At 39.9% G+C, this 21,639-nt stretch overlaps 1 protein-coding gene across 1 annotated transcript in view; it reads left to right on the top strand.

Moving 5' to 3' along the window:
- The window catches only part of MTHFD1L (methylenetetrahydrofolate dehydrogenase (NADP+ dependent) 1-like), a 143,867-nt gene extending 124,396 nt beyond the window's left edge, over positions 1 to 19,471 (top strand). Inside the window, exon 27 of the mRNA XM_010000004.1 lies at positions 19,382 to 19,471. Coding sequence (XP_009998306.1) covers positions 19,382 to 19,471 — 90 coding nt within the window. The remainder of the gene's footprint in view (positions 1 to 19,381) is intronic.
- The last annotated feature ends 2,168 nt before the right edge of the window (positions 19,472 to 21,639 follow it).

Here is a 21,639-nt window from a genome sequence, read left to right as displayed (position 1 = left end):
GCTGAACCTGGAGTGACTGCCATGGGACAATCTATTCAGAAAAAGTATGTGTTTTTCTCTTGGGATGAGCTGAAATGGCAGTGAAGGAGATAGCTGCCAATCGAAGGAATTGTTTAGCACAATCAAGAAGCAAATCTTTTGGCATCTTGTTAGAGGATATCACTGACATTGAGAGTTAGGAATATTCCTTCACAGCTCAGATATTTTCCATGGAACATCAATGTCCAGTGAAGTTAAAGTAGGAATTGCTTAAGTTTGATTGCATATAGATGAACTGGTTTTAGTATGAGCTGCTTAGAGTGAGGTTTTAGAAAGCTAGATAAGAATTAGGTACTTAAAAAGCCCTGTTATTTTTTAGGTCAGCAGGGTATCTGAATGTCACAAAGCTTTGAAAATCTCATTAATGAACTTCAATTTTATTATTTTTTCTTACCGTGACTTAAAGTTGTGGACAGTTTGACAAAGGAAATAGTCTTATTATCACAATGCCAGTCCATTTTCTTTCCTTATGACTCTTACCATCATTCTCCTTAACAAAATATTTTGCAGCATTGATTTGAAGCTTGCAATATTTTGTAAGGAAGTGGGTTGGTTTTGCTATTCTGTAATCTTTTATTTATTCAGCAATAACAACACACTGCTTTGTATGTCAAAATGGAAGTTCCAGGAATTGATATGCTGCACATGGTGTTTGTAGACAAATCTCAGTGTAGTTGCAGCTGGATTCTGTGTTAAGTCTTTAAAGGATGGAGGATATCACACTGCTCTGGGAAGGGGGTGACGGTATTAGAAAGTGGGCAGGTTTATGTGCTTTTATGGATGGAAAAGGGGAAGGTATGTGTTCCTGGAGATCTTCATAGGAATGGACATATTTTGGTTGCTTCAGAAGCCAACTTAAATTTTGGATTAGCATCTGTTGTCTAGTTACTGACCAAAAGCTTTTGGGGGTTTTGAAAATCTGTTTTTAAGATGGTGGTTTCAGAAATTTGTTTACTAGTGACGTCCCAATCTGGAAACAAAACATCGTTTTCTGGTTTGTTTCTTACTTGTCTTCCCAGCCCATGGGGCAAAGCTGCAACGTATTATGTGGAAAATAGAATTATAGCTACCACTTTGATCTAACTTGATTTTGAAATGCAAAATTGAAGAAAAATTATGTCAAATTAGCATCACAATAACTCTGTCTGAGACACATGAATGTTTTGAAAGGAGGTGGCCAGAATTTTCCTGCTAAAGCATAAACTTCTCCAAAGCTCTGTTGTTATGCTTGCTTAATTCTTTTCATCAATGAACTTTTTGGTGTTTTGGGAAGCATTGAAGATAGCACTTTTCTAGGCTATGGAGCACGAGTGGGAGAAGCTCATCACATACTGTGCAGTGCAGCATGGAGATCTGTGATGGTACATCACATGGCACAGTGGGCATGGAAAGGACAACCTATAGTTTCAGAATTGGTAAGCTAGCTGATAGCAGGGAATAGATACCCTTTGGCTCAATGTCACATTCATCTGAACACATATATAGCTTTTGTTTCCAAAGCTGCTGTGGCGTGTCAACAGGGACCATAATTAGGCTGCAGAGAGGACAGCAGTCCTGGACCCACATGCAGCATGGGACAGGTCTTCCCTCAGGTTTGGGGAATTTGAGCTGTGTTGCTGAGAAGGCAGCTCACACACTCTGCTAACTGAATGGCTACTTCTGCTTTCACATCATGCTATGAATGTCATTTATTTCCTGTCTCAGGCGGGTGGAGGTTTTTCCCCCTATGATTGTTTCCTGAATTACTAGATCTTCCTTAATGAACACTCTCGTCATTAGTTATTAGTTTCATATGACTGGTCTGTGAAACACACAGGATTATTGAAAGCTATAAAATTTGTGTTAGCTGTTTTCCTACATCGTGATCCAAATGATCTCAGTAGTGTCTCAGTGGGTCTGATCATATAAATGTATTGCTGGTTACCCACAGTGAACCAACAAGCTGCAACTGTGCAACTAGAGCTCAGATTAACTTAGATGCTCATACCCAAAAGCAGCTGTAAAATATGTGTATGTTTTAGTAACAATTGCTTTTGGTTATAATTGTTGTATAAATCTTTTAGTTGGTACACTCAGTAACTTTTACTCTTTTTTAGTAACATTAAGTTACAACTTCATTTACTCCTGTTTTTAACCCAAACAGTGAAAATGCTGGTACTCAATATTGATTTATAGTGAAGTGGGAATAGTTACTGGGGTAAAACACAGTGTGCTACTAATAGTACCTGATGAACTAGCATGAAGTATCATATTACTAAATGATTTAATGAGTCCTTAGACCCTGTGATACTTGAAAGAAGGTTAATTGGTCACTTACAACATAACCGTAATAGACTGTGTTTTAATGCATTGTTTGACTCTTATTTTCTTGAAATATCCACTAAGGAGGTTTTCATTCCCCCTTTCACTCCTCATCTCCAGTATTCGGAGCTCCTCTTCTTGATGCATTTTAAGAGGTGGCTCAAAGCACAGTGTTGCTTCCAGACCTTTACATCCCTTGGGGTTAGGTGTGAACAGCTGCTGTACTGGGCACACTCCTCTTCTTTAGCTAAGCAGAAACATGCTTGGCTGACTGTTCAGAGGATCATGCTAAACGGTCCTTATCAGAAAAGCATGAGCAACTGTAACTGGTTCAGCACATTTATATTCCTTATTGATTTCCTCTTGTTTGTATGGCCATGTGAAGGGCAGTGTGGAAGTATGATTTTCTTGTTTTCCATTTTGTTCTGTAAAACAAAAGCAGCATCATCTCTTAAGACGATGAGTGCCAGAGGGTTGGTCCAGCTTCCCTGAAATGCTGTCTTTGACACATCCTTGCTCTACAGGCAGGTTAAATCATTGCAGTTGATTCAAGCAACTTGAAGGATCCTTCACCAGTGTTTTAAGGGATGTAGTAGAGACCAGTACTTTGCTACTTCTTTAGTTTTGCTCCATCAGGAACTTGTAATATGTCATCTGTGTGGTGCTGCTCTATGTTGTCAGAGGACTAATTTAATTAATTTTCATTAACTATCCCTTAATTGAATTTTTGAAAGATAGATAAAATTACAAACAAAGCACAGGAAGGGCATAGGAGGAATGTCTGGCACAGCTATACAAACAGATGTATTATTTCAGATATTCCCCTGCTGGTGAACAGGACATGTTATCTGTAAAGGATTATATGCAAGAGGGAGGAAGATACTTAGAGACTGAAGCTTATTGAAGTGGACAAAGCCAGTACAAAAGAAAAAAGTCTCAGAGACATCAAACTGCATGAGAGCCTCCATGTGCAGTGGCTAGTCTTCCCTCTCCCAGACACTCAGTCAAAATGGAAATAAAAATTATCCTAGTGCCTGTTCTCTGGCCATCATTTCAGGAGAAAGAGCCAAGGTGGCATTGCAGCCCATAAGCTGGCATCCCTGAGAGGTGGTGAAGATTTGCCTTCCAGCACTGAGGCTGAAAGGAAGAGTAAGCACTGTGCAAGCAACTCTGAATTATACCGACTGAACTGAAGTCACTCAGGAGTAGGAAAAGCTGTGATTAAAGCCTAGGTATCTTGTTTTGAAGGACTTGTTTGTCTTTCCTACATGACAAGGCAAAAAAAGAAGTGCAGACCACGAGTCTGCACAAGCAAATTAGGCTTCCTAATAGCTGAGGTCGGTCAGTAAAGCAAAATGCCCTTCTTGCATCAGGATCATCAAGTTCCATAACTGTGTTTCCACTGAGCTGGAGCTTTATTTCTGTTCCTGAGTTGCCAGTTTGAATGAATGAGCTAATGAGCCAAGGGATGTGAGCTCTTGAAGACAGTCCACATTCACTAAAAGGTGTGCTTTACTGGTATTGTATCAGTGCATTTTACCAGCAGGATATCCTACCTTGAGTGTAGGAAGGCCACCAGCACAAGAAACCCTGGTAGCTGAGCAAACTGTGACAGTCAATGACCACACTTGCTTATCTTCCTAGTAAATGTGCTGCTGCAGAAGTCTGTAGTAGGAAAGGGTTCTTTCACCTTTTTCTAAAGGAAGTGTCAGCAATCATTCAAAATCATTTAAATGCCTTTACTGAATTCTTCACAAAATGGGCACAATTGGGAGATTCACTTTACTCCTTCATCAAAAAGAGAGAAACCAGGATGGGAGCATTGGTGAATATATATACACAGACCCCCAGCACACACATGCACGTGTCACACTGGAACGAGGTACCACTAGCATGTAAGCAGAATGGCTGTTCTAGTACATCTGGCCATGAGCATTCTTATTCCATGATAAAAGTGCTTTTTTTCTGGGTAAACTGAATCTGCTCTGAAATGTTAGCCAAGCCTATCTATACCTTTCAAGTGGAAAGCATTTTATATACTTTCAAGCTACATTTTCTAACTTTTTTCTTTCCCCTTACATTTTCCCAGATTCAGGACAACTGACTGCCCCTTGATTCTTTCCAGACACATGTTTAATATCAATCCCAAAGTTAATATAATACAAGATTTCAGGTTCTGACAGACATGTGCCTGCAAATGAAAATCATATTGCTGAAGCGAGATCAGCCCCTGCCTCTCTGAGGGACGGTGGTGTCCTGAGTGCAAGGATGTCTGATTTGCTTCTGAATAACCTCCATTGAGGTTATAGTTTACTGTATTGAGTGTTTTGTAGGTAAGCCTCTATTATATTTGCTTTCCCTTATCTCACTCCAGAAAAAAGTTGTCCAGAAACTGTTTCAGAAGTGATTGAGATATTTAGGCATCAAGAGCTGAAGGAAGAAGATGACAGGTCTGTCACATCTCTTTCTTCAAGCCCCACTCTTCTTGCTGGTTAATCAGAGTCCTAAATCTCATGCAGCCCCTAGGTGAACTGGAGCATTGCCAGCCAGGCAGGGTTGCAGCTGTGCCCCTCTTCACAGCAGTTGGGGTGCGGGTGCCTGTGTTCTGGAAGCTGTGAATCTGTGCTGCCTTGGGGAGAAACCTGGGCTGCTATTCTCTGCCTGCCACAGTCCTCTCTGAGAGCAGTGTGAAAGGCTGCCTTTTGCTTCCTGTGGCTTTTTAAGGGGTCTTCACTAGCAATGAGACCATAGGCTCTAAGTATCAGAATGAGCTAGCAAGGGTCAAAATCTAATGAGAGGAAATGAATAATAAGGATGTTGCAGAGCATCTCCTAGGTTATTTGGAGTTGAGCCCTGGGTATGTCATAATTTTCCCTTCTCTCCACTGAGTCTTTTTTGCTGTTTTTTTGTTTTGTTTTGGTTTTTTTTTTGGAGGGGTTGTTTGTTTGTTTTGATGTAGTAGACTTCATGATGGTGAAATGGATCAGAGTTCAGTACCTGTTAAATTCCAGCTTCCCTTTTTATGGCATCCATTTGTAAATGCAATTAGAATGAACATCTGCTCCCAGAAATTACTTCCTCATCTGTGCTGGTTTTTTCAGTGTTCTGCCAGGCTTCTTATCACCCTCCCCAGTAATCCCAGCAGATCCACAAAAAAAGTGTAGATCCTTAATCATGTGACCTTGCAGCCACTTCAGCTGGCTTGTTAAAACTCAGAAGTTATAACTGGAGGAGACACACTATCCACAAGAGAAAATTTTGCATTTGTTAGGTGTATGTAATCCAAGTCACTTCTGCATTATAGCCTGGATACCACAAATATGAACATTCATTTAAAGTATCTGTCAACTAAAATTTGAGTTAGTGGGTAAGTAATTAGACAGAAATCTTAAAAAGCAGAATAATTTTACAGAGACTATAATACGGCTACACATTAGTGTTCAGGCATTTCCCTCTGAAAACAGAGTACTGAAGTTGGTTTTAAACATCAGCTTGCCCACAATATGATGTGCTTTGGTTTTTTTCCTTGCTGATTTAAAATGTGTGCTCAAAGGTAATTGCTGTTTCCTGAGCACTGCTGTTATCCCTGAATCATTTTGGTAATAGGTTCATGTTCTTTAGCATTTGGCTGTTGTGTTCTTCTCCATTTAATTAAAGCTTATTGGATCATTCTCAGTTTCTTTAATACAGAATGACATTATAATGTTTTTCTAATACTTGAAATACTGAGAAAACTGAAGAGTTTTTAAGTTTCTGTGTTCATATAATTTTTTTATCTGTAACATCTGAAGTCTTGAGAATTTCATAGACTTGTATTTATACCTCTATTATGTCCCTGTGCAGCTACGCAGCATTTAGAAGTTATCTGAAGCTTCATACTACATGGAAATCAGTTTTTCTTTTTCTGTGAAGGGTTGTTGCCAGGCATCTATATTAATACCTTTATAAAAGAAGGAAATACTTTCTCATGTGTGATTAAAATGTGGAAGTCATTAACACAGGAAAGCCATTGGGGCCAAGTCTTTAACAAGATTTATAAAAGATTATGGCCATCAACATTATGCAGGGTTGTAATTAATATAAGTAAGTAATTTGGAAAAAGTGCTAAGCGTGGCGTTCAAGAGTTTGGCCAATCTTCATTATTCAATTCCCAGTGCTGCTTTGTCAACCTCCATAGTTTTAGCTTTCCTCCATAAAAGTGTCTGGCACCAGCTGCTGTCAGAGACAGAACCCTGGGACGTGCACATTTGCTGTGATGTCATCCAGCACACTCCCTGCCTTCTACCTGTAACTTCTGATGTGGTTGATCACACTGCACCAGCCTGCCAGGCGTGTACAGCGCCCTGCCACTCTGATCATGCAGAAAGCAAGACCCTAGGAGCTTTTGTACCTTGATTAAATCAAATTAAGATAAAAGATGATGTTTCACAAACACGTGCAGCAACACAGCTACAGCTACTTCCCACCTTCCTCAGCCTTTGATGACATTTTCCTATTGCTGTATTTCTGGGTTGTGGCCAGGCATGTGCCCTGCTCTGTCCTGCACACTAGCACACAGCTGCAGCACAGCAGCAGGAGCACAAGACATAGAGACCATGAAGTGGCACATGGGGAGTAAAGCCTTTTTTGTATGCACCAGAGAGAAACAGCATCATGCTGCTGGCACTGCATTTGTCAGATTTCGTTTTGTGCCTGAAACCCTGAATGAACTGAGCTGGCTATAGAGCTCTGATCCAGTTTGTAGTGAAGCATCAACACCATTGTATTTGGCACCTGTAGTAAAGATGTGATGCAGTGTATAGACATGGAAACAAGTGCTTTTCAGGTAATCTGTCCAGAATGGGATCAAGGTGTGTTTGTGACAGCACAAATAATCTCCCTCAGAGTTTGTGAAGCTGTTGTGTCTCTTCATTTTTCTCTGGGAAAAAGAAGAAAATAGTTGTCTTAATAGCTTTCGCAAAAAATCAATTTAAAATAGCTTCACTGGCAGTATTTAAGCAGTCTGACAAAGGAGAAACCTAACACAGAAGCAAAGATCAAGCAGAGTTTTCCTTCAGATAAACAACAAGTAGTTTTCAAGTGAGAATAATGACAGGAATCCTGGCTGCTGGGGGGTCTAGGGGATGCTGCTAATGAGACAGCAGAATGATCTATGGCTGCATCCGTGGGAGCGTGCTCTTGCTCACCAGCAACCTCTCTTCAAGGAAGGTCCTGGGGCAGGTGGGTAACAAGACACATTGCACATTGCAGACCAGGCCATTGCAGCTCTTTGTCAAGGCCAGTGTGCCATCATGGAGGGCCTTCCTTCATGGGGTCACCGGGAGGGAAAGAGGAGGCTGAACCTTAGCGGATGCGTTGCAGGTTGTGATTGTTATGCCTTTGGCTGAGCAGTGGAATCATAAATGGTTTGTTTCCCAAAAATGAAAGTTCATTACAGGCTGGCCTTGTTTTGATCAGGAAGAGCCTGGGGAAGGTGGGGTGGGGGCTATACCTATGAGTAAATAAAGCTTATGGCTTTGCAAGCGTGTTCACTTTGGCACTGAAGACATTATATTCTGTTTTTCCATATTTTTTTTTAACATTTTAATTTAGTCTTTTTATTATTTGCCCTGTATGTGCACAAATAAACTTTCTATGGCATTTTTTACACATTTTTTAATGCTTGAGAAGGCATTCTCATAGATTATTCCTGTACTAGGTTTGTAAAAACACCAAAAAAGAATTGTGTTAACTGGTTTTGTGTTGGGATGCAAAAATTCATTATTACCTTCCACCTTTTTTGTCCCTTTCTCCTACACTGCTCTCCAGCAGGTCAGCCCCCAACCTGTACTGGTACGTGAGGTTGTTCTTCCCCAGATGCAAGACTCTACACTTGCCCTTGTTGAATTTCATCAAGTTTCTCCCCGCCAAACTCTCCAGCCTATCTAGGTCTCACTGAATGGCAGCACAAAATTTGCTTCATTTAGGAAAAATACTTCACCCACAAAATATGGGCTTTTTCAGGGCCTGTTTGTTTCTCAGACTGAAAAAAAATTGGTTACAAATATGGTGGCTTTTAATTGGATGGTTTGACAATATTTTTTTTGTTTGTTTATACAAGTGTTTTATTGTCCTTTGTTATATTGCAGACATTGTGGTTAGAAAAGTGACGGACTCTAAATTCATATTGAGTACTTCAGAGCAAAGTGTGAGAAATGGAGGAAGTTGCATTTCATTAAAAATAGTGGTGCAAACACTTCATTACGTAGTAGAAATGTGTTTTGTGCAATGTAACTGTTTAGCATAATTAGTTTTGAGTTTCAGTTATATGAGGCTAAGATCAGTGTTACCAATTTCAAGTTCCATTCTCTTAGCAGCACCTCAGCTCCTTTTGGCAAATCATTTAACCTTATCTACCTCCTGCCTCACTCACCTTTTAAAACAGAGATCTTTTTTCATGTATTTCCCAGATGTACTTAATGTACTTCATATTTTTCAGTACTTTGAAAATAATTTTATTTATAAAAATTTATATCTTTATTCTGTTATGTAAGGATGCACATTTGTAGGATAAAGATTGTGCCCTCTGTAAGTTAACAATTTTTTCTGGCTTGCTTTGGAAAACAAATCTGACAGCTTAACTTATGATTCTATGTCAGTGACCAGAGATTAGTGGTTTATTATCTCCTTAGAGGAACTCTGAAAATCAGTATTGCAATAAGAGTTAAGTTACACATTCATGGGTAGAATTTTTTCCTTTCTCCTTACAGCTATTAGCACAGGTCAGGAAATTTGCAAAGAAGGTGGCTTTTCTGAAGGCACTAGTGCATCACAAGTTATTGTGGTTTGGCCTTTTTCAAAGCACTTCTATGCACCTCCATTTTCCAGAAGAAAAGTGAACTGCAGCGTAGGTTTTTCAAGGCTCACTTTTCTCAGCAGCCTTTTGGAGACCTCTTAAAATAGTGGGCTGATAGACTATAGGGTGGAAACTGCTAAGTAATATCCTTCATTTTTTATTTGCTTCCTTGTCAAAGGGGAAGTGCAGCACATTCTGTTCTGATTTTAGAGGACACACTGTATTGAATAATATGTACTGTTAGAGGTCTATGATGGACTTGTGACTGAGAATATCAGATTTACACAGATAGTTTAACAATTTGACATCCTCATGTGTCCAGCCAAACAGGATCCAATCTGGATCTTCTAGGTTAGGAACACATAGAAAGGAAAAGTTGTTTTATACTTCAGTGCAGCTAAAATAGCATTGACCTAGCATATTGAATCAGTAATTTTCCCAGAGAGAAATGGGATGAAATTGTGTAGGTAAGGAAGCAGTCACATCCAGAATTATAATGTAAGATGCTTATTTGTAATAGTCTATTTGCTATTTGCTTCAGTTTGTCACAAAATAATGTGTGTTAAAGGCTACAAAGAGCAAATAATTGAATTTGTTTATGCAAGCAACAAGTGACTTGACAAAGCAGGTATAGAAACTTAACATAACAAAATCAGAGATGCTGATAGGTCTAGGTTGATACGTGGTGATGTCATAGTGGCAGTAATTTATGTTGTTGATGCCCACTGAAGTCAGTTCCCAGGCTCTTCTTTCTGACATCTCACATGATAGCTACAGACCAGAAAGTTGAACTGCACTTGTGCAATGTATATCCTAGTTTTTATTGTTTCTCAGTACTGAAAACCAGATTGTGTTGACTCAGATGGGATTAGCAAAGTGTAGTCGTCTCTTCCACTTTTTTCAACTCCTGTTGTTTCAGGTGTTTTCCAAAATTCTCACAACCTTTGGAATTATAAAGGTCACCACTGGCACTTAGTTTAAATCATGTAAGGACACCACGCCAGTTTTTTGATTTAAATATTAATAATAAATAATTTTAAGTGGTCCTCTGCTATAATCCCTTCACTTTCTCTAGAATCAGTTCTTCCCATATATATACACATCATATTTGCCTGATATGGTGTTTCTAAGGGAACTTCACATACTTAGATGTCAGTGGACTTAGTTAATTGTAACCAAGAGGGCTAGTATGGCAGCAGTTGAAATTGGTTTTTTATTCACCGTAGTTATACAATCTTTTGGGATTTCTCCATGTTGTAATTTGTCATTGAAATGGCTGGATGATGCTCCTGATGTTCTTTCTAGCACGGCTTATGTGGAAAGATAAGGTTCCTTGTATGCTGAGTACACAGATTTCCTTTACATAGCCTGCTGCTGCCACCACCTCCAGTTTCTGGGCTGTAATTGAGGCTCTCAGCTTTCCTGTGTTAAGGAAAGTCTTGTATGGAAGTCATGAAGCTTTTAAACAAAATGGAATAGTGAAAATCAAGAGCACAAAGTGGGACTTGCTCCCAGTGTTTGAGAAACGGCCCTTTTGGAGAAACAATTGGTAAAAAATGAACAGGTTTCAGAGGAAATGAAGGGTGCCTCCTCCCTGAGCAAATGCAAGGCAGTTGGGATGGGTCCACCTGAGACCTTTCCTCTGCAAATAACCACAAACCTGCTCTGCTTTCAGGAGAGCTTGAGCTGCTGGCGCAGTTTGGACACCTCCTGCTCACCAGGAGACCTGAGCTCTGGACAAAACAGGAGGATTATGTACCCACAAACATCAGATATCTCAGATATTCCTGTTGTTGAAACAGCACACGAGAGGAATGCCTTTATCCTCTGGATTTATTCCCTCAGATGTGCATTTCCAGTACTGTGATATATTGGACGCTCGTCAAGAATGGGAACAGCTCTGGGAGCCTTTGACATCAGGAGTGAGCTGGAGGAAAGGATATTTTTCTGGCTGAGGAGGTGATTTTGTACAAGAGGCAGTGAGCAAGAATCTCTTGCCAGGGATTCAGTGAAAAGCCCAAGGGGAAAGCAAAATCAGGATATAGGCCTCAGCCAAGGGAGCAATTACTCATGGAAATGGATTTGAGTGGGCTGGGATGGGGGGAGGTGTTTTGGAACAAGGCACCTAGAATTTATAGCCCTGCTTTTTCTCCTCCCCTTTATCTCCTCCGTGGTTGTGGTTTTTTGTTTTGCTTTGTTTTTTCAGGGGGTAGTATGTTGTTGGGTTTTTTATGGTTTGTTTAGGTTTTATATCTTTCATTTTTGTACTAGTTTGATTATCAGTTAACTTATATAAGGGAGAAAATAGCTCTGAATACCCAGTGAAACATCATGCTATGTTGTGGATGGTATGAAATGGTGGTATGGTGGTATAAAAAAATAGTACACTGAACACCATCTAACATGCTACCTAAGAGAGAGATGTATTATTAAAGTAAAATTTAAAAGATTGATCCCATTATGCTGTTACTAAGAGGATCATTTTTCTTCTGCTTCAAGGATGGTATTACAAATTCTAAGATGACATGAGTTAAGACAATGCTGCTGAGAGGAACTGCAGTCATATGAGTCACAAATGTTTTACTTAATCAGGGAAATTACTCATTCCTTTACAAATTACATCTATGCCTAAATATTTTATTTAATTACTGGCAAAATGCTGGTTCTGGATCTTCAGAGTTTTAGCACATGACTAACAGCAACATTTGAGTTCCAGTGGTATTAAAGTGACTTTTTCACCAAGAACTTAGCCAACCAGGCACTGATGGATTCCTCTTCTCCTCAGCTTCCTTTGGGATATGCACCCACAGGTCTCTTCAAAAGTTGTACTGGACAGATGTGGACTGTTGTGTGGGTTTGGGGTTGTTTTTTTTCCTTAGTGTGCTCAGGGGATCACTTTTGGATTCAGACAATTTCCTCTCAAGATGAGTAAACCATAGGGTCCTGGTAATCCCTCAGAGAGTGTAACGGGGCACAAGCTACTTTTGCCTTATTTGAGCACCTGGCAGCAAATAATCAATATTCAGTACTTTTATAACTTCATCCAGATGCTGGTAGCAGAAGAGTAATGTCCTTGCATTTTGTTATTGTAAATCCTTTCACAAAATCAAACAATTGCCAAGAAAATGGAAACATTAAAGTAAAAGAAAATCATAACGGAATAATTGATGCCAGGTAGACTTCTGCACCCAGTATCAGTCAGCGTGCCAGTGAAACAGAGCTGTATTGAAAGGAATACCCCATCACGTGTCAGGGTAGCATCTTTGCAAACATTATTTTGATCATTTTGAAAGCTGCTAATATGTTGAGTTTCTTACTGAGATTGTTCTTATACATTGCAAGTGTTTTATTTTTTTTTAAGATTTCCTGAGAAGGAAACATGATCTTCACTCTCCCTACTTCCTCTGACTATCATCAGTTTTGGCAAATTTTCATTTAAACTTATAAGCAAACTGCTATTTAAACATTGACTAAATTTTGTTGCTTAGCTGCTCTTAACAATCCTTGTTATTTCCAGGCAATGAAAAATAATGAGGTGATATTTTCTTAGGTATTATGTAGCTATTAAAGTAGCTTTTTAGAAATTACTGCCATTTCCAAGGTTGAACTTAGTAGTTTGTTTTTTAAAGGTTGATGCTTTTCCAAGGAAGCCCCAGCTTGTCTCCACTGCGCATCTGCGTTTCCTAATGTCAGAGTCTGAGGTCTGAGGTCTTAAAAGAGGTGGTAAAAGGTCACCTGAGCACCAGTTCAGTCTTTCATATAGTGGTGTTCCCCTCTCTCACGTGTGTATAGGTGAGTGTTTGTGTGTGGATGTGTGTAGGCTAAATTGTGCATATTTTGCTTTTGGTTGTTTCGTTCTATTGTCTTTAATTAAAACAAAACACTTTTCTTAATTATTGCATGGTTGCATGTTTCAGAGGGCTGGAGTCCTACCTGCTACCTCATTGCGTGGACAGTCTCATGAATAATTTCCAAGCGTAGGTTTAAAATGGAGAGTGCAGGGACAGCAAGGCATCTAGTAATAAGATCAGCACTCACTCCTCCAGTCATGCAGTTCAATGAGGTGACTGTTTTGCTGTCTCTTCCACCCCATTGATTGCAATTCCCCTGGTGCCGACTTCCAGTGCATGGCCAGCACCACGGTTGTCAGAAGGACACAGAAGATAAAGAGTGCCCCAAGGCAGGCAAGATTGGAGACCTGGAGGTATTCAGAAGGGAGGAAAGCTCTTCCTGACAGCTTCACATGTACTGGAACTGAAAGATGAACAGCAGGGGAGCAAATTTCTGGTAGTTAATTGTTTTTCAGAGCTCTAACTCACACTAGGAAACGTTATTGAAACCCCGAAGCGTAGCTCCTTCATGCCGAGCCTCAGGATTCCAGCTCATTCTGGCATGTTGAACATAATGCATGCAGGTTTCTAGCACTATTCCTGAGTTTCCTCTTGTATTGTTTCTTGCTGAGGGAGTATGGGATGTGCAATTCACCCCATCACATTTTATTGAGCAGTTATCCACAGTCACGTTTGCTAGATTCTCTTGCGAAACAACATCTGTTTTCTGCAGTATTTCAAGTTTGAAATGGTTGTGGGTTGTCTTAACTTGTTCAATTAACAAAAGGATACAATCAGAGAATGTTCATTAATTGCAGTTCTTACAAAATACAGCATTAACTCCGTAAGCCACAGAATAGGGACATTTCCTCAAGCTGTTTGTTTTTGTTTTGTTGTTGGTTTTTTTTTCATCTTCTGATTTGTCTGTTTGCACTACTTCATGTATGTATGGATTCCTTTGGTTTTCTTTCTCTATTTAGAAACTATGCTATGCCTGTAAAACAGACACATCTTGCCTTACAGGTGAAAGACACTAAACATGAGTTGGACACAGTCCCCATGCACATCTGTTTTGCAAATCATGCCGTTGTGCTAACCCAGTTAAGGTGATCTCAGGTTCTGTAAGGATTTTTCATACATATGTGTGAGAGAGAGAGAGAGAGAAAGAGAGAGCGAGATACACACAGAAACCTGGATGGACAGATGGATGGGTGGATGGATACCTAATTGAAGTAAAAGGCAGGATATGTCAACCACTGGTAGGCATTTGTATGGTAAAAAAGGAAGGTAAACAGAATTGTTCCTCCTGGGACTACAACAAACCTGGCTAGCAGAGTCTTAGTGCTGGACTGTGCAACTCAGACCTTATGGCCAACTAAAATTACAAGTCAACACATAATTTAAATCAAACTCCAGTGAAGCTCAACTTATCCACTCTTCCACTCACAGTGGATGTGTTATTGGAGAGGGTGTGGAATAGCACTTGCATATAGCTTCCTTAAAAATAACTGGCATAATCCTTTTGTAAGGAATCTCCTTATGTTTGGGTGGGGTTTTTTTGTTTAGTCATGTAAGTAAACCTCTGGAAGATCATAAGTGCCCAGCAGACAGTAGCCTTCAGGCTTTCTATTTTATCTTCCACCAGCCTTGCATTTCCTGGAGCATAAATGTTCCTTAGGATAGCTGACTGTAAGACTTGTTGCTTTTGCCATAAGAGTGCCATAGTAATACATAGGCATTGTATTTTTCACATTGTCTTTCTGCAGTTGATTTGATCTCTTTAACGTGTAGACAGCTGCCCAGTTTGCAAAGAAAATGTTTGATTCCAGTGAGTTCTTACAGAACTAGTTCCTACTAATTATTTGTTTATTATATGTTTTGGGTAGCAGCTGGATGAATTCTTCATAAAACCAGCACAGGTTATGCCTTACATATTCCTTCTCCCTGGGAAAGTGTGATAGTAACAGTTTTGATCAAATCAAGTACTGAGTATTTTGGATACCTAAATACAGTTTGTGGTCTTAACTGGAGAATGTGTTGTCATTCACTGCTTCTTACCCTGCTCTTTTCTTACAGCCACACTGTGTGATGTTGCATAGTTATCAATCTATAACTCAAAGTTTGTTATATTAGAGTGAAGAATATATAGCAGGTGTATATTGTATGAGATTTCTGGCAAGCTGCTGTATGACTGCAAATTTCTATGGGTTTTTTTCCAAAGTGTTTTATGTTTTAGCCATATTTTCTCTTTCATTGTTCGTTCTTCCTTTTTTTTTGAAGTTTTAGAAATGAGGTCATTTTAGTAAGTAGTTACCTGAGAAAGCCTTGGAGAGATAGAGGCAGTCAGCCAGCTGCTGTGCAGGTATGGTATGTGCTGCAGCTGGGGGGCAGGTGAGCAGCCCCCTCTCCATGCACAAAAATCTAGGCTCCAGTTACATAGGACAGGGAGAGGGATGCTCCTGGGTGCTGCCTGCTGGGTTTAAGGCCAGCCTGTGCACTCATTCCTTAATGCCTTCCTTCAGCATGATGGAAAACAGTGAGAGGGAAGAGAATCACCCTGAGCCTGCAGCCATGTGGAAAGCCAGTCAACTGAAGCCTTGATTCAGCCTTGCAGCTGACTGGGCCTTTTCTCTCCTGCCTTTTTGGCTGCAGAAAAGAAATGGAGGGCTGGAGAATAATCAGTAGTAATCTCCTCAGCCAGCCAGCCATCTCCTCCTATTGACCTTGAAGTAATGAAAAAGGAGTAGATTCTGCTGCATGTTACCTCTCGTAAATCTACGTGGCTTTGCCTGTTTGGAAGTCTGGACCATGGGGAAAATGACAGGATGTGTTTTATTTTCGCTCGTAATTCACATAGGTCTTTGTCCCAAAGTGTTTGCTCTGTGGAGTTTTTTTTGCTGTGTACTTCATTTTACGCAGCAGTAATTTCAATTCAGATTCTCATTCCCTTTTGTTGACTTTAATTTTTAATATGAGAATAGCTGTATTTCCTGAACTGGCAATAAATTGATTTGATATTCACATTTTATAGATGTAATAGATTTCCATTAGTCAATACAGCGGAGTTACACCAGTGCAGAACTGGGTCTATGAAAAACAAAAAAACAAACAAACAAAACCAAACAACCCACCAAAAATTTTTTTAAAAAGCACAAAAACCAACCTACAAACAAACCCAAAATGCATATCCAGTGCTTTAAGGAAAGGAAATGCATTATATAGCTGTAAAAGCAAAAAGCCTTTTGTTTTTTCACTCCCTGTGTCCCCCAGCCAGGATCTCCTACAGTGCGTGTTCCCTGGAGCCCAGAGACAAAACCAAGCTTACATTTCCCTGTGGGATGGCTCAGACATGTCCCAGTCCTTGTCACTGAACTCTGCTGTATCTCCAAGGTCACTTCATGCTCTCAGACAAGGAGATACAGGATATTTGTCAATACTGCCTTTCTCCTGCAGGCAAAATGCAAGTTTTTGTCATTATGGTAAAACTTATGTGTTCATCAGAGAACTGTTTCAGAGACTCATTTGAGATGGTGTCATGAGCTCTCGTAGGAATTGAAGCCCCAACAATCCCATCACACCTGGGGTTTTGCAACAAAAATGAGTGAAATCTTATTTTTTTCTCATGTAAACTGAAGACAGTGAAGGAACAGGAAAGAGAAAGGGAAAGGGAAAGGCACAACAACAAAACAAAAAAACCAAACCAAACAAAAAAACACACACAGAACAACACTAAACTCCCCCAGGACTGATTCTTGTTTTTATTATACAGGCAAAATGAAAACTGGCCAAGTTTGTAGATACACTTTAAAAAAAAAAATCAAAACACAACCCTGAAATTTGGGAGTGTACTTTTGGATGTAGAATGACCATACACAGAGTAACCACAAAGTTGTCTTTGGCAATTTGTTCATTCCCCTCCCACTGAGGTGTAATTCATTAGGGCAATTTCTTGTTAAGCGTTAGCTCAGAAACTGGGATGAATCTGAGACAGAAAATAATTCAGTGAACCTAATGATGTAGTAGTCCCAACTAGTGTGGCCAACAGATAAAGAATAGTAACAAGGTGTTTTAGTACTTAGCTAAGATGCCAAGACATGATGTCATGCAATCAGTGACAGGATTTGGTCAATGCAAAATGAGAGAGTTCTGTCTTTTAATCGTAGTGTGTGCAATAACAAAAGATCAGGAAAGACTATATTTAAAAACACAGGAAATGTACTGAGTCCTCTAGAAGAGTTCATTGCATTGTTGTTTTTCAGGTCTCAAGTGAGATGATGGATGCACTGGTACTGAGCTCCCCAGGCTCCTTTCCTTCTTCCCCATGGGGCATTAACCTGTGAAATGGCAGCAGAGCTCTCCACAATAAATGGCACTGTGGTGGAGAGATCTCACAGTTTGCTTGTATTCCCACGATGGAAACATTACACAAGTGTTTGGAGTGAAGCTGAAGCATAAGACACTCAGTCACTGAACATGCAGCAGAACAGGTTGATTCATAAAGAAATACAGCCTCCTCTGCCCGGGGGCTATAAATCTGGCTCTCTGGAGGACCTAGGATGGTGGTCATGCATTTTTCCTCTTTTGAGGCAAATTAGCCTGTCAAAGCTTGCCTTTGGCCAGAGTAGCTGAGCTGTGTTTTATTCCTTGGGGAATTAGGGAGGCCAGAGGGAGGAAGCTGCCTGGCCCTGTGTTCCCTGCTGGGAAGGTGATGGCTCACCATGGTGTGCTCTGATCTGGATATGCAGTAAGCAGGTTTTATTCATCTGCCAAACAACTCTGGCTCCAAACCATGTATTTTCATCAGTTCACCATGTTGAATGATGTTGGTTGTAGTAAGATGAGTGCCAGAGCTACCTTCAAGGTGAAATCATCCAAGGGGCTTACAGGATGAAACTGCCCCCTTTTAGCAACAGGTTTCAGCTCACATACCCTAAATTGAGCCCCTTTCCATAGGTTATTGTGCTTGGACTATTTCTGCTACTCAAGCCAGTGGTTTTTTGATGTTGTTTGTTGTTGGGGTTTTTTTGTCTATGCAAAGCCATGTTTGAAGGCTACCTCATGGGGTCAGATTAACCACCAGCTTTAACAAACTCTGCTGACTTGCCCCAGCTAAAATTTTCCTCAAAAATCCCTCAAAATCTAGCATCTCTTACAGAAGTTTTAATGCTTAAAGGCTTTTAGCCAACAAACTGCTGAGCTAAGTTCAACTCCAGGTATGTTTCAGAGATTGTAATATCATCTTTCATCACTTTGGGTACTAATATAGCAGGGCCATCCTCCACCTCTGAAGTTAAGATATTGAAAGGGCTTAGGATGTTCTTAAGCCCAAATGCTACTTTTAGAATGCCTTGACTTAGTGAAAATACGGTGAGATATTCAGGGCTTCTAACTGTCATCTTAGGAAGATTTGGGGTATGAATCCAAAATGATGTAGATTGATTGAAACTGGTCCTGCTTTAAACCTGCCCCACAGTCACAGCCTATACCCTGAGCCAGTGCTGGCACTGGGCCCAGGAAGCCCCTCCTGGCTCAAGTGCCGAAACAGAAGATGAAGCAGAATGAAAAGCAGCATTACTCTGTTGAGCCTGCTCTCCAGACATTTCCTTCATGAGGGAGATGGGGAGAGTCCTGAAGGAACAGTGAGAAGCTGGGGTACCTCTGATCTAAAGTGTCTTAAGATATTGTGCTGGATATTCTGTAACTTCAGTCTGTTAAACTATTTACATGTTTAAAAATATGCAGATGCTGGTGTCTTATGCTAGATCAGGATTTTAATTATGTATAGTTTGAGATAATTTGGTAGCATTAGCGTCATATCTCAACCTGTTAATTCTAACTACTAAATTAGGATTCACCAGTAATCCATGTATGTTTAGTTGACCTATCTGACTTTGTTCATTACATTAAGTAATCAGACATGAAAATGTTGCAATTAATTCTTCTCCTGTATTCTGGTTTTCTGTGGGAGAGGTGTGAGTTCAACACATTCATTATGTCCTTGCTTTTTGCTGTGTGGTTTTTCCCTGTAGATATGAATGGATAAATGTTCTGGATAAATATTGTGGAGAACAATTAAGTCCCCAAAGTGTCTTGATTTTATGAATGAGTTTATTCTTAGGTTGCTGTGCTAACCTGTATTTTATAGCTTTTACTTACCCTTTCCTGTATTTTAGAAGCATGCACTTAAAAATGAACTGAAAAAGTACCAGGCTTCACATTTTTAACAGAAGCAAACCAACAAAAGTGTTGAAGAGCACATCTGTGGTTGAGTCTATGAAGAACAACCAGCCTTTCTCTTAATCTTAAGATTTACATGGATGGAGTCATTATCTGCATTCAGGTGCAGGAGTACAACTTCATTTTATTGTTCCTGCAGATGAGCATCATGCCAGGACTGCCCACGAGGCCTTGCTTTTATGACATTGACCTCAACCCCATCACAGAAGAAGTTAAAGGATTGTTTTGAGAGTGATGTCCAAATTCAGGTTGGTTCACAGTCTTTGTTTTCTCATTCCAGCTTAGAGGATGCTTGTCTCTACTATGTGCATAATAGAGGTTGTCAGAAGTTTATCTAAACTCTAGGTTTGTTGAAGACTTTACACAATTTGGGGGGACTTGGGGGAATATTTCACAATGTACACTTTATCATATGGGTTTCTTGTTTGCTGAATGATGGCCAGCACTTTGCTGGTGTACACTGGTGGTGCACGTTGATGGTGCCTTTTGGATTTCCTGGCTCTGTCAATTTGTCATGAGGAGGAGTTGGCTCTGCAGTTATACTGCTCTTGGCTATGGAAAAAGTCAGTCTGAAGAAATCACATAATGTTACTTGCCTCAAAAGAAATCATCTAGTTCATCTTTGATGCTCCTCTCGTGTGGCAGCGTGTTCCTGTCATTACCTAGACATCAGGGGAGATGTTTCTCAGCTTTGCTTTCATTTGTTTCTGTTTTGTTTTGTGGGGTTTTTTCCTAATTTCTGTCATCTCTCACAATCGTAACAAGCATCTCAGGAACACAGATCTGTCCTCTTATCCTCAGTTTTTCATGCTGGGTTTTCTCCCTTTTCCTTGAAGGTTGCAGTTTCCCCCCACCTCCTCCCATTGTCTAAGCACTTAATTTTCTTGGTGTCCTGCTTTAATTTTGTGTGGCACACGCACCTCACTTAAAAATTCAAGTTGTTATGAAAATATGACAAGCTACTCCATTTTAACCTTGTAACATAATAAGTGGAGTCAAAAAAGATGCAACCCTGACTGAAACAAACCATGTGCATCTGGGCAATGGGACTCTTAACTCTCACTGTTCCCTCAATAAATCAGTGTGGAGAATAAAATGGTTACTTCTACACAGCACAACACTATTACTATGAGCTAGTAGGACTGTGATGGGACCTCAGATCAGCCACAGCTTTCAGGTGAACATGCCAAGGCACTTTAGCCCTGCCCTAGCAATTTGTGCCCACTCTGGTTTAATAGAACCAGCTTTCATCTTCATTTCTGTGTTTTGACAAGGGGAGAGGTTTGCACAACCCAGCAAGATTACTGCTCAGACCAGATTAATTGTTCACTCACCCATACCTGAATGTCACAGCATTCACATAACACCTAGTGAGAGCAGATTCTGCCATTTTGCATGTACCAGTCGAGACACGTAAAAAGCAGTTAGCTTGAAGTTAACCAGCTTGCACAGGTAATTGCTAGCTCATATGCAAACCATCACAGACTGTTCTGTTACTGGGTGATGTTAAGCATATAACTTCTTTGCAAATATCCCATTTTTGTTACTGATATGCATTATATATCTGATGGCTTCATGCATACATTTGACTCATCATGTAATTGCTTCTGAATAATTTGAAATGACTATAGCCTCCTAATGTAACATCTATATGCAGATTCACAAAGCCTGCTTAATCAGGTGTTTCCTGCCCAGTCCTATAAAAATCCATCCAAGCCATGGAATACTGAGTTTTGAAGAACAACAATACCTAGGCAGATTAAATATTCTATTCCAACTATGAAAGTCTTTCATTTGAAATTGTGCATGAAATTAAAATGTTAAATTTGACTTTCAGTCAATGATGGTGTTTTCCTAGATGTAAAAAGAAATGCTAACAAAGTCACAAAAGTTTAATAGTCAGGTAGGAAATAGTGTATATATCCAGCTGTTTATAGATTATTTTAGCTTCATTATGCAGGTATTTTTTGCGTCAGACAGATGAATGACTCACTAAGTTTAAGCGTTTTAAAGGAAAACAGTTTGATCATATATATTTTTCATCAATATAGGCACATCTTCTCCTGTGTTCCTATCTCTAACAATCTGAATAAATGGCTCAAGAGTATTGTAATACCTAGGGAGCACTACAGAAGGTAGTCAGTGTTCATCAGCTCTAAAATTCATCCGGTTCATGTGCTAGGATTTGTACATGTCTCATTTTGGATAAAGAAAGAAACAATATTCCCATATGAACTTTACTCCTAACTTTCTGTAAAGAAGTTTAGTAGCATTCTTTTGCTTTCACACATTCACTGAAGTGAAACCACATTGTAACTGATACTACACTTCGAGGTGTTCGTGGGTTTGTTTCTATGATGGCAGATTGAGGGGGGGTTGGGTTTTTTTAATTTGGTT

Source organism: Chaetura pelagica, unplaced genomic scaffold (assembly GCF_000747805.2).
Source record: "Chaetura pelagica isolate M959 unplaced genomic scaffold, ChaPel_1.0 scaffold135, whole genome shotgun sequence".
Lineage (NCBI taxonomy): Eukaryota > Metazoa > Chordata > Aves > Apodiformes > Apodidae > Chaetura > Chaetura pelagica.
This window is presented reverse-complemented; position numbering and strand designations above follow the sequence as displayed.